The following is a 13,576-nucleotide window of genomic DNA, read 5'->3' as shown; positions in this document are numbered from 1 at the left end:
AATGGTGGAAAAATTAAGCAAACAGGGATTTTAATCATTCTGCACCTTAATAAAAGTGGAATTCAGTAAGATATTTGCTATTGTAATTCACAAATTGCAGCATTAGCATTTCTATGCAGTCCGCAACAAAATGCCACATTCCTAAAATATTTTTGAGATATTCTCAATTTTTGTTAATCACAATGAACACTCATTTTTATGGAATAAAAATACTTTGCTTTGCACTAATTACATTTAACTGGTCTATTTGGAAGTTTGCCAAATTGTATGTTAGTTTTGCCTCAGTAAGGCATGAATAGCAACTTCTAAGACTCCCCCCACCCCCACCCAAAGAGGTTAGATGTCGTCCAAGGTACTTTAGAACTTCAAACAACAGACATGTCCACAAGAATACAAAGCATTATCCGACAAGTGATGGATTCTCCACTTCCCACAGTTAATTCTAAGACTTTCTCCTCCTTTGTCAGACAGAAATGTACTATTCTTTAAACAGAAGGATCAAATAATCAGATTTATTATCACTGAAATATGTCGTGAAATTTATTGTTTTGCGCCAGTGGTATAGTGCAATAAAGTACACTATAAATTATAATATATAACATTACACAATTACATTAATATATACACTATAATTAAACAAGATCTGTGTAAAGACAGCAAAAAGAATGAGGTAGTATTCTTGGGTTCTTTGTCTTTTCAGAGATCTGATGAGGGAGGAGAAGAAGGTGTTTGTGAAATGTTAGTGTTCAGGCTGCCATACCCACCTCTCTGATGGAAGAAGAGGGCATGTCTTGGGTGATGCAGGCCATTAAATGATGGATGCTACCTTTTGAAGATTTCCTCAATGGTGAGGGAGGCTCATGCCCATGATAGAGCTGGCTGAGTTTATTTAGGAGCAGCTCAAGTCCAATTCAAAGAATTAAAAACAGGAGCTGGAATATAATCAATAACGTACCATTGCAATGGTCTAATTTCAGTCACACATCTAAGCTGATTTTGAAAACAAAAAAATGTAATGAGTCAGAAATAGTGCTGCTGGGGAAAGTGCGCTGAGGCAGTGCTGCGCAGTGAGCTCTTGTCAATTTTGACACAGCAGCAAAATTCCACCATGCAGGAGGAATAGGATGAGTGCAGGCTACAACAAGGCTCGGACAGTTTGAGAAATCCAAGGTTTTATTAGCCATAGTCTCCTGCTTTTGCAAAGGCAGCTGGATTGTGGATTTCAGAGATGGATGGGGTGGTAAGAAGAGGTTTGGAAAACAGCGGGAACTAAGGCTGGACTGGATGTAGAATGGATCAGGAAAATAGTTGAGTTGGAGATGTTGAGTAGAGGTTTGGACTTGAATTAATTAATGACTGATGGGTTGAAGAACGTAGCAATTATTTCTGTTTAACAGCAAATGCTTCGACCACCTGCAACAGCAAGGTAAGATTTTGCTCCTTTATTAAAGTTGCCTCAACACCAGCACAAGCCAGTTGGTGTTGGCATGGTGGTTATGGGCTTCTTTAAGACCATAAGGCAAAGGAGCAGAATTAGGCTATTCAGTCCATTGAGTCTGCTCTGTCATTCGATCATAGCTGATTTGTTTCCCCTCTCAACCCCATTCTCCTGCCTTCTCCCTGTAATCTTAATTAACAACTTAACATCTTCCTTAAATTTACCCAATAACTTGGCCTCCACAGCCGTCCATGGCAATGAATCCCACAGATTCACCACCATCTTGCTGAGGACATTCCCCTTCATCTTTGTTCTGAAGGGACTTCCTTTTATTCTGAGGCTGTGCCCTCTGCTCCTAGACTCTTGCGCTATAGGAAACATACTCTCCATGTTCACTCTATCTAGGCTTCGCAATATTTGGTTGGTTTCAATGAGATCTCTCCTTATTCTTCTAAACTTTAGCAAGAACAGACCCAGAGCTATCAAATGCACCTCATACATAAAAATTGCACGTAATCCTTTTCTACCAAGAATGCAGATGGACCAGGTGTAATGTTTTAGCTGAGTAGCTGCAGCCAGGCTGATGCAAACCCACAGGGCTGCAATAAGTCATGATCTTCTACTTAAGTGAAAATGGTAGGATTCACAGCTGTAACTAGCCTTTGTAACAAAATGAACCAGATTTATCCAGACCAATAGTGTCTGCAGTTACAATTCCCTCTCTACTGAGGGGGAATGAAAATTATGCTTGCATTTTGAAGCTACTCTTTAAACAATGATAAAGTTTATCATTTCACTTTGGAACAAAAATACCATTAAATATCTGAATCATACTAATATCAGCAGGCATGGTACTGTAGCAATTAGCACAATGCTTTAATTTGGCAGCAATAAGGGTTCAATTGCCACTGCTATCAGTAAGGAGTTTACATGTCCTTACTGTGACCATTTGGGTTTCCTCAGAGTGCTCCAGCTTCCTCCCACATCTCAAAGACATACAGGTTAGTAAGCTGTGGGCGTGGTGTGTTGGCGCCGGAAGCATAGCAACACTTGTGGTCTGCCCGCAGCACATTCTTGGCCTGTGTTGGTCACTGATGCAAATATTTCATTATTTGCTTGGATGCTAATCTTTAATCTGTAGGCATCATTGTTCTGACATTGTACTTTCAGTGGTTATCAGCATTAGATATAAATTCCAAATTTATAAGTGTTGTATAGATTTTCCAATAGACTGATGGGAGAGAAGAGGGTGTGATCTCCCACCAATGCCATTTAAGCAGCAGGTAGCCCAAAAATTGTGCACGTGCACTATCATATCCTGAAGTCCCAAACATACTGACAGTTTCAAGATGCTGTCAGCTCCTTCAGCCACTAGGTTTCAAATGGAGATCAGCCTTGCTGAGTTTTTGAGAATCACGCTGGGGTAAAAGCATCTCAGGTCCTGTGCCTAGGATCCTGCCAATTTCAGTGGTGACTGTGGGGCTGTATTTTGTTTCAGTATAATTTTAATTGAAATTATGCTTTTAGTTAAATATATTTAAAATTATTCTTTTTATTTTTTCAACTTCAATATCAAGTGTTTAATGCCTTTGCAAATGTCACAAAACATTCAAAATCACATGGATTTTCAGTCAACGGTTGAATAGTGACTGGCCATCAGAGCTTTCAGGACCACTGGGGTCACATCACAAGAGACACTGCTATTGTGCAGATGTTGCTGTTATCCTCTGGGACACTGGGATTGGTGTGGCTGTAGAGGACCTAGGCATGGATCTGAAAAGACACCGGGCAGGTGAACCAAGATCCAGCCCATCATAAGCACAAGAGATTCGACAGAAGTGGGAAATCTAGGGTAACACATAGAATGCTGGAGGAACTCAGTAGGGCAAGCAGCATCTATGGAAAGGAATGAAGAGTCCATGTTTTGGGCCAACACAATACATCAGGACTGGAGGGGTCCTGATAAAGGGCACCGCCCTGAAATGTTGACTCTTATTCCATTCCAATCCATCATAGTTTTTCTGAGATGTTATTTGCTGCAGAAACTCATTTATTTATTTGAAGTAAAATGAACATTAACCAAAAAATAGTCCAGTGGAAGTGATTTTCCTGTACATTAATTTCACTGTGCACATCAACACCTTTCAATAGGAGTGTTCCGACATTTTCACATTCGCCATGAGGCAGACTGTACCTTCCAAGCACGGAATTAAAATATGACGGAAAACTCACATTTATAAGCACACTGAAAGGTGCATTAACCCCTGAAAGCTGTGCTTACAGGTCAGTCCCATCAGTACTGAACGAGTTGAACCATTCTTTCACCTAACAGCTCCACTCCCCTCCTATCATTTATCTTTAATGATAAGGAGTGACCTTTTCAGGCGCTCAGTTCTGACAGCTTCCAGATGCAGAGGGGCCAAAAATATTCTCCAAGAAGCAAACTGACAGGAACTGGCAAAATAAAAAAGTGGGCTTTGCAAAAGGATTTCATGTTTGAATGATATCACAGCAATATCCACACCAACACTTTAAACTTCTTTTTATAATGCTATTTACATTTTAAATAAATGCTGAGATTTGTGTATTTTGCACATATTACCCATATTTGCATTTCTAACTTTATTTTCTATATTCTTAATAATTGGTAAATGTTGTCATTTCTTTCGGCATGTCGCACCAACGCACCACAGCAATTTCCTAATGCGTAAATACATTCGTGGTGAAGGAAGTTGATCCTTAAATATTTTGGAGAAGCTAAAAATTCTGGTTGGATATTAAGCAAATAAGAATTTTGTGTTGCACTGCAAGATTGCGCCATTGGTATAGCGGTTAAAACAACAATATTACAGTTCAGGCATTCTGGAGTTCAGAATTCAAGTCCAACAGTGTTTTGTAAGGAGCTTGTATGTTCTCCCTGTGGAATGCATGGATTTCCTCCAGGTGCTCTGGTTTCCTCTCACAGTCCAAAGATAGGTTAATTGGTCATTGGATTTTGTCTTGTGATTAGGTTAGGGTTAAGCAGGGATGTGGAGCTGCTGTGGTGGCATGGTTTGAAGGGCCTATTCCACGCTGTATCACTAAATAAATAACATCTGTTAGACCAACTGTGACTAAGCCAAAACGACCTGAACACTGGATCAATTTCCTTTGACCTTCAATTATTATTTTCAAAATTCTTGTTACGTGGTTAATATGGTAAATTGTCTTAATTTTTTCAGCCACCTATGGTGATGTATTTCATTTCCAATGTTACTAGGTATGACATCCATAAATGATACAGAATACAAGAACAAATTTATACAGAACCATCAACGTTTTGTTGATTGGAAATACTTTAAACTGTATTGTAAATACATGGTGATATTTATGCACATTTTATTCTCTATCTGTACTTTGAATAATTCTTTATTCTGATTAATTGTTGAATTTTTTGTTGCATGAAGCACCAACACATCGTAGCAATTTCCTAATGCATACAAACGTGCGTGATAAAGAAAGTTTCCCTTTAAACATTTCAGAGAAGATTTGAAGAATATCAAGCAAACAAAAATTGCTACCACATTGAGAGATTACATCTTTTAGACCTCCTGTCACTAAGCCAAAAACATCTTAACAAACACAATTTCCTTTTGTTCTTTAATTATTATTTTCAAATTTCCCCTTACGTGGTTGTTTGTTTTGATTGATGTTTACAGAGAATGGTATGAAAAACAAAAAGCATCCAGTGAGCTGTAGTTCTGTGGGCAAAAATGTCTCATTATGAGAGGTCAGAGGCCAGAGGCCAGACTGGTTCAAGCTGACTGGAAGGCAACAGTAACTCAAATAACCACATGTTACAACGAAGGTGTGTAGAAGAGCATCTCTGAATGCACAACACAATGAACCTCAAAATGGGGATCAGCTTCAGCAGAAAACCACTTTATTAGGTCACTCCTGTACCTAATAAAATGGGCACTGAGTGTCTAAGATAACTCTAAATATTGAAATTCATTGTGTTTGTTATTGTTTTCTTTATGCTTATTGTGTTTTTAATGCTGCATTGGATCTGGAGTAACAATCATTTCATTCTCCTTTACACTTGTGTACTAATAAATGGCAATAACCAGTCTTGCATCTTGCACGTGTGTGAACTCTAATCCTGTTCCAAGGGCTTGACTTTGTTTCCCTTCATTAACCTGCAGAATATCAACTTTGTTGAATTAAAACTATTCGCAAAATAAGGTCTTACCCTATCCTACCTCAGTGGAGAGAGGACATCAGAAAGTAGTTTATATGGGGGAAAAATATACTACACCACAAATTAAGTTCTTATTAACACATCAGTTTAGTTATACATTAAAATATTATGGCAGTCTTTCCTTGGAAACATCGAATACTTTTTGTGGCAATTTGAATAATTAGTTTCTTTGTGTTCCATTACAATTAATGTAATTGGCGCCTACAATATTACCAGCCATTACAGAATTATTTTGAAAATGAGCGATTTGAGGGAAAGAGCAATTTACTACAGGTAATTATTTTTAAAATCTAATTTTTGCGCTGTTTGAAGTCATTTGGCAAGCATAAAAAGGCTGTTTTTCCCCAAGTAATAACAATTACCTAATTGAACATCAGTGGTGAATCGAAGCTTGTGAATGACGCTGACTTTGTAAGATTTGTAGCGTTGACTGCTCAGAATGTCCTGCACTGTTGTTATATCCAGAGGCGGTTCATCCTCTGAACTCTCTTCTCCTCTTGAACCTACAAAACAAGAAAAAAAAAGCTCGAGACATTCCATTGCAAAATGAACATAGGTCACTTGCTTAAAATTCAAAATATAAACAATGGAAAAATTATTCAAAGGGGAAGAATATTGGACCAGTAAAATATACGAACAATTTCTCAATTGCATACTTGAGAAAATAAATTAGATTTCAAATTTGGACTCCTACCAGAAAACATTAGACTTGTGTAACTATAGACTTTAAATTCCTAAGACATTGATGGTTTGCACAATCTCATGTCAAACTTTCCTATGTTGTTTAGATAGCCAGTGAAGTCTCAGCATTTCCGATTCTGACTGAGGTGCCACTCTCTAAATGTACTGACAGATTTTCAAACAGCTCAGGTCTGAAATGGGCTTTGCAGATCTGCTGCCCATTTCAGAAGTTGCCCAATTTTCATTTTCTTTGATTTCAAAACCCAGCAGTTTTGACAACTGACAGTTGATGCACAAAATTCCAGTTTAGATTCTCGGCAGGTGGTGAACAATCTGCTCCTTTGCCTGTGCGGAGTTGCTGAGGCCTTCTGGCATTTTCCTGTTTTGCTTTCAGCTTTCAGGAACCTGCATTTTGATTGTTTTGGGGGCAAACAAATGAATAAGAGCATAAGACATAGGAGCAGAACTTGGCCATTCGCCCCATCAAGTCTGCTCTGCCATTCCATCATGGCTGATTTATTATTCCCACTCTCCCCCACCTCCTGCCTTCTCCCTGTAACCTATCAACCTATCAATCAAGAACCTAACCACCTATTTTAAATATGCTCAATGACTTGGCCTCCGCAGCTGCCTGTGGCAATGAGTTCTACAGATTCACTACCCTCTGAATTTCTTCAGTGGAAGTGAACTGATGGAACTGATTGCCAGGTTTAATGGAGTGAATGGTCCAATTTTGCTCCTAAATCTTATGGTCATATTTTGAGAACATGGCTCCAGCTTGAAGAGAGAGCTCCTCTGCACATACTCCTTGGAGCGCTCCCTGTAATCTGTACATCCCAGTAAGGGGACCTCTCAATCTTCGAGAGGAAGAGATCCAGCTTCCTCTGTTGACGATGAAAGAATCGTTTCTTCATCTCAGAATTCTTCTATTTTAAAATATAAAAACAATGCTTAAACTACTTCAACTTCATTATATCAGTTGTCATTTTTGTCCTGTTAGGCATTCCCTAGAATGTGAGCTTACTTTGCACTTGGCTACTGACTTCGTTCCACTGAAGATGTTGAAACCAAATGTTGCGGGATGTTTCCAACCACTGGCCAATATGCTCTGCACATAGCACCTAGCCTTCAAAGATGAACTGAAGTTCCTTCAGAGCAGCTTGACCTCATTTGAAAAACGTTTCTAACAAAATAAATCTCTCTTCTCTCGAAGGATTATTCTTTCCAAATATTACCACTTTGTTTTGAAATCTTTTATTTATTGCTAACTTTTGTTTTTAATGTTTCATTCCTTTCTTTCTGCCAGTTGTTTTGCCAGAGCTAAGGTTGTTTTCATTCTATGGGTGATGCTGCTAATAGTAAATTTTCAAATAGCTTACTTACACAATCTCTTAATGTACTAACTGCTTTGGTACACTTCCACGGGCACATTCCAATCTCAATAACCTTGTCCAGTTGCACAATCTTCACATTCAAGTCTGATTGCAAGTACTGGAAGGCTGTCTCCTGTGAAAACACCTTTGCTAAAAATTGACACTCTCTTCTGGATATTCATTTCCTATAGGAATTTCAAGCAGACTTTTCTCATTTAACCTAAGTATGTAGTACACTTTCCACTTTATACTAAAGTGATTACTCTTCATTGCCTGTGTAATGTCTAAAGCTTTGAAATGACTCACATAAAAGCAGCTGATCAATGATGAAACTGAGGGGCTTCCTATTGATTACAACACACTTTAACATATACTAAATGCACATCATTCTAACAGCTAAGCACTACATATATAGCAATACAGGACCTTCGGTCCAATGTTAATTTGCTCTAAGCTCAATCTAACCCTTCCTTCCAACGTAGCCTTTGATTCTTCTATCATCCATGTATCTATCCAAGTGATCCTTAAATGCCCCTAATGTATAATGTATAATGCCCAACATCCCTAGCAAGGAATTCCACGCACACACCACTCTCTGTGTAAAGAACTTACCTTCAAAATCTGCCCCTATACCTTCCTTGTACTAGACATATCCACTCCAGAAAAATGTTTCTGGCTAACCACTCTATCTATGCTTCTTAACATCCTGTCCATCTGTATCAAGTCACTTCTTTTCCTCCTTCACTCCAAAGAGAAAAGCCTTAGCTCGTTCAACAACACACACAAAATGCTGGTGGAACACAGCAGGCTAGGCAGCATCTATAGGGAGAAGCGATGTCGACGTTTCAGGCCGAGACCCTTCGTCAGGACAGCTTGTTCAATCTGTTTTCAGAAGACATGCACTGCACTGTAGTCCAGGAAACATCCTGGTAATCTCCTTTGCACCCGCTCTAAAGCTTCCACATCCTTCCCATATGGGGCACAGAGAAATTAACATAATATTCAAAATAATTGTACACATTGCAACATCTGCTTTCCAAACTGAGTTCCATTAAACTGAATGTTAGGATGCAGACACTGATGCATGCTTTGAAAATGGAATTTGCAGCCCTGATTCTCTGCACAGTTGCAAAGGTAAATTCCCTTTTGTTTCCATAAAAACAAAACATTTCCTTATTTTGCTGCCAGTGAAGGTTGAAGAACCGGGTATTTGTCATGTCAACATCAAGAATGTATAAGTCATTCCATCAGTCAGAAGTACAAGGAAAAAAGGGTCATGTAGCATTGTGAATTCAATCCAATCTCAGACAGACAAACCTTTCTGTCATCTCTGCATACTTGTTCTTCAATTTTCACATCAAGTCTACAGCACCAGAATTGATGAAGGGTTCTGCTGAGTGTCAAATCAGTAGCAGTCAGGTCTGGGGACCAAGTAAAATGCAATTGGTCCAAGCACGATCTCTGGAAAGCCATCTCAAGTGCAAAGTGGCAATTCCAGACTAAAGTTGAATCACTCATGGATGTTTGAAGGTTGTGGTAGGGCTTGAATGCTATCACCTCCAACAAAGTGAAATCAAGTAATATAGGTCACAATATCAATAAGGCTTGACTCCCAGATGAGCTTAATGCTTTTTATATGCTTGCTTTGACCATCAAAACAAGGAGGCGCCTTCACAAACTCCCATAGTCCTCAATGACCCTGTCTCTGAGGCCAACATGAGTGCATCCTTTCAGAGGGCAAACCTACAGGAAGCATCCAGGCCAGATGAGGTACTTGGTTGATGAGTAAAGAGCAATGCTGGAGTGTTCACTGACATTGGTAACCTCTTGCTTTGGCAGCCTGAAGTACCCAACTGCTTCAAATAGGCTTCAAGAAGAATGTGGTCGTCTGCCTCAATGGTTATTGTCTAGTAGCACTTATATCCACTGTGATCAAGTGATTTGAGAGGTTGGAGATAAAACACATTAACTCCTGCCTGAGAAGCAACATGGACCTGCTCCAATTTGCCTACTGTCACAACAGGTCAACAGTTGTAACCCTCCCTGCCACTGAGCACATCCACATGGAGCACTATCGCAAGATAGTAGCATCCATCATCAAAAAAGCCCACCATCCAAACTACGCACACTTCTCGCTGCTGCCATCACAAACAAGGTACAGGAGCTTCAGAACCCAAACCACCAGGTTCAAAAACAGTTATTACCCCTCAACCATCAGGATCTCGAACCAGAGGGGTAACTTCACTTGCCCCAACACTGAACTGTTCCCAGAACCTACTGACTCACTTTCAAGGACTCTTCATCTCATGTTCTCAACTTATATTGCTTATTTATTTATTTATTATTATTTTTTCTTTTGTATTGCATGCATTTTGATGTCTTTTGCACACTGTTGTTCGTCCATCCTGTTGGGTGAGGTCTTTCATTGATTCTATTGTGCTTTATATTTACTGTGATTCTCGCAAGAAAATCATTCTTAGGTTTATATAATGTGACTTACAGTATATATGCTCTATTAATAAATATATTGCAAACTTTGATCTTTCATCTATGCCTATTATCATTACTGTTTCCAATGGTGGGAGGGTTTAGGACCAGACAGCACAGCCTCAGAATACGAGGATATCCCTTTAGAACAGAGATGAGAAATAATTTAAGCCAAAGGGTGGTGGATCTGAGGAGGCTAAGTCATTGGATGGATTTAAAGTGGAATTTGATAGGCTCTTGATTAGTAATGGCATCAAAAGGTAATGGGGAGAAGGCAGGAGAATGGGGTTAAGAGGAAAAATAAATCAGCCATGATGGAACGGAGGAGCAGACTTGGTAGACCAAATGGCCTAATTCTGCTCCTATGTCTTGTGTCCTTATTACTCTTTATTTTATAAAAGGCCATATTTAACCATAGGAGCAGTGAAGTCAGAGGCAAAAATATTTCTGGAAAAACTGGGTAAGTCAAGCTGTGGCTGTGGGAGGAGAAAGAGTCAACATTTCAGGCTTGCAGCTCTTTGCCAGAAATGGGAAAGACATCCAAGCAGCAGTTTACAGTTTGTGGAGGAGGGTTTGTAGAACGAGGCTGTTTACGAGAGAAGACAAGCCAAAATAGTTTACGGGCACTAATGGCAGGCTGTTCAGACTTGCCCACAAGCTAGACTCGTGTGCACTAGATAAGTAAAACAGAAAATTTCAAAAATTCAATTTTCTCATCAGCACTCAACTTGTACCTGTCTTAAGAATCAATGTATCTACAAGGACCTACTACCAGAAAACCCAAGAGTTACATCACCACCCAGACTGGCAGAAAGGAGCCCTGGTTTAGGCATCTGATAAAAAAAATATAATATTCATTTTGCATTCTAACTCATGTTCTAGCTCAGTAAATTACTGCTGACTCTTTCAAGCTGACAAGCACTTGGTGCAGTCAGGTGGTGTAAATGATATTTCAAGTACGCACTTGATATACTTGTATATTAACGGTCTCCTTTGTGCTTAACAAATGAAACTGCTTAAAAAGAAGCACACTTTGGCATAAGGTTTTCCCAAATGAAAAAAAGTCATAGGTAATCGATCACTTAGTCATCAAGGAAGCCTACATAACAGGAAGCAAGTTGCTTTCACTCCAAGTGTGACATTTCCTGGCGCTAGGCTGTCGGCTGGAGCAAGTATTAAAAGCCTGCTGTCACTTGATGTGAATTATACATTATTTGAATCCCTGGCATTTCATCTATTTTTCACTCTGAAATGAAATCAAGCATATGCTACACTATAGCAAGCAAAGATTGTAAATGTTAACACCTGCACCATACACCATGGGAGGATTTGCCCTCAAGTATATATGAAAAAAATCCATAACAGTAACTACATCTGTGTTGAACTTGGTGTACAGCTTTCTGGTACAACAACTGCATGTCACCTGCATAAACAACATGCTCGCAAAGGTTTAAGCATCAACATTAAACCCTCCATAAAGTAAGATGCCTCAGTACAAGTATTTAGTACTCAATAAGTTAACTGGAAAACAATAAATTTTACTCAATTAATCTTAAAAGATTCAGAATATCTACTGTAGTGCCCTATTGCCTCCAAATCAGGGATATGCTCTTGTGGCTTTGTCAAAGTTTGAACGCGAGAAGTTGCAGCACTATTTCACTAAGTAATAAAGCTATTCCCAAAGTTTTGGGTAATAATTATGTCAGACAGCATTACACAAAAGAATCCATTATCTGATTACCATCAGGTTTCTGACTGAGGGAAATACTGGAGATCAGAGACTGGTTAAAAATTTATACCTCTGATACTAGAAAAGTTTGCTGAACTTTAAAACAGTCTCAATTGCAGCAAGTTCATTCCTGGCACCAGAGGAGGATCTAGAAAGATTTACAAGAATGGTCTCTGGAATAGGCTGTACTGTTTTCTTTAGAGAACACCAAGAAGAAATTTGATGGAGACATTTGAGGAGTCTGGGCAGGGTGGATTGTGTTCTTTAGGTGAGGGGGTTGAGGACTGGGCGTGAAGGGTAATGGTGCAGGATGATGGAGTTTGTGAATTTAAATCGAAGGACAGAAATGGCAGGACCCTGGGCAGTGTGGTAGAACAGAAAATCTGTAGTTCCCTGAAAGCGGCATCACAGGTATTGTGGTGCAGGCAGCACAAAACATTGAGTAGAAGAGTTGGGATATCATGGTAAAGTTGGTTAGGCCACAGTTGGGAGTATTGTGTGAGGTCTGTTCACTTTACTACAGGAAAAATAAAATTAAGCAAGGGACAGAGCAGAAATGATTCTCAAGAATGTTGCCTGAACAGAACTACTCAAGTTATCAGGAGAAAGTGGATAGGATAGGTAGGTTTTCCTCTGCAGCAAAGGAGGCCAAGAGGTGACATGATAGAGACTTATAAAATTATGAGAGCAATGAGATAGGCAGCCAAGAACATTTCTCATGGTAAAGGAATCTTACCCCTTACATTTCTTTTAAACTTCCACACATCTTCAACCCATGTCGTCTTGCTTCCCTAAAACTAGACTGCATCAGTTTAAGGTGAGAGGCAGTTTAAAAGGAATCAAAATAGGTGATTCTGGAATGTGCTGCTAGAGGTGGTGATGGAATCAGGAGCAGCAACAACACTTAAGAGACGTTTGTTGAGGTACGAATAAACAAGGCATGATTGCAGTGAAACTACCATTCATTTTGAGGGGTTTCTTGTTTCGTGGATGTCTGCAAAGAATAAGAATTTCAGGTTGCATACTGTATACATTCTCTGATATTAAATTGAACCATTTGAACAGGATTGCACAACAAGCATGATGGTCAGCACAGACACAGTGGGCAGAAGGGCCTAGTTCTATGCTGTACATCTTGTACTCTGTGAAACAAAAAGGGAATCAAGAGTGAAATGAAGACTTTTTAAAAAAAAATGCAGCATCTTGTTGAATTTGGCATGCTCAGCTTGCAGATGTGGCAGATTTCCTTCTGGTGTTGAAGAGGGAAGTGGAGAAAAATCCATAAGACAACAGAACTAAGGGCTGCTCTGGTAGAGAGCTGATGGGCCAAATGGCTACCTCTGTGATCCCATGGTTCTCTGCCCAAAGCAAAGATGTGTGTTTTAACTTACAAACATAATATTGCAACAAACTTCAAAAGAAACTTTTGTTCTGTAATTCTAATTAACTGAAATTCTAATTAATACATTTTGAACTTTGAAAGCATCATGCCCAATATGGTTACAAGACTCAAAATGTCACCTTAGTAGTCTATGGCCATAAAGGACTATTGAATCATTCCAGTGTATATTCTGCACAAATGAAGTGGGGTGGGGCAGTCAAGACAGAAATGTGATGCGTCAACTGCA

At 39.3% G+C, this 13,576-nt stretch overlaps 1 protein-coding gene across 4 annotated transcripts in view; it reads right to left on the bottom strand.

Moving 5' to 3' along the window:
• mapkap1 (MAPK associated protein 1) overlaps window positions 1–13,576 on the bottom strand; it is a 274,264-nt gene that overhangs the window by 47,446 nt on the left and 213,242 nt on the right. For all 4 annotated transcript variants that reach the window (XM_059993886.1, XM_059993885.1, XM_059993888.1 and 1 more), the window contains one exon: window positions 6,041–6,181. In XM_059993886.1, the coding sequence (XP_059849869.1) occupies window positions 6,041–6,181 (141 nt within the window). The remainder of the gene's footprint in view (window positions 1–6,040; window positions 6,182–13,576) is intronic.

The sequence above is a fragment of the Hypanus sabinus genome, chromosome 18, assembly GCF_030144855.1.
Source record: "Hypanus sabinus isolate sHypSab1 chromosome 18, sHypSab1.hap1, whole genome shotgun sequence".
NCBI classification, from domain to species: Eukaryota; Metazoa; Chordata; class Chondrichthyes; order Myliobatiformes; family Dasyatidae; genus Hypanus; species Hypanus sabinus.
Note: the sequence above shows the minus strand (reverse complement) of the source record. Positions and strands in the feature narration are given on the sequence as shown.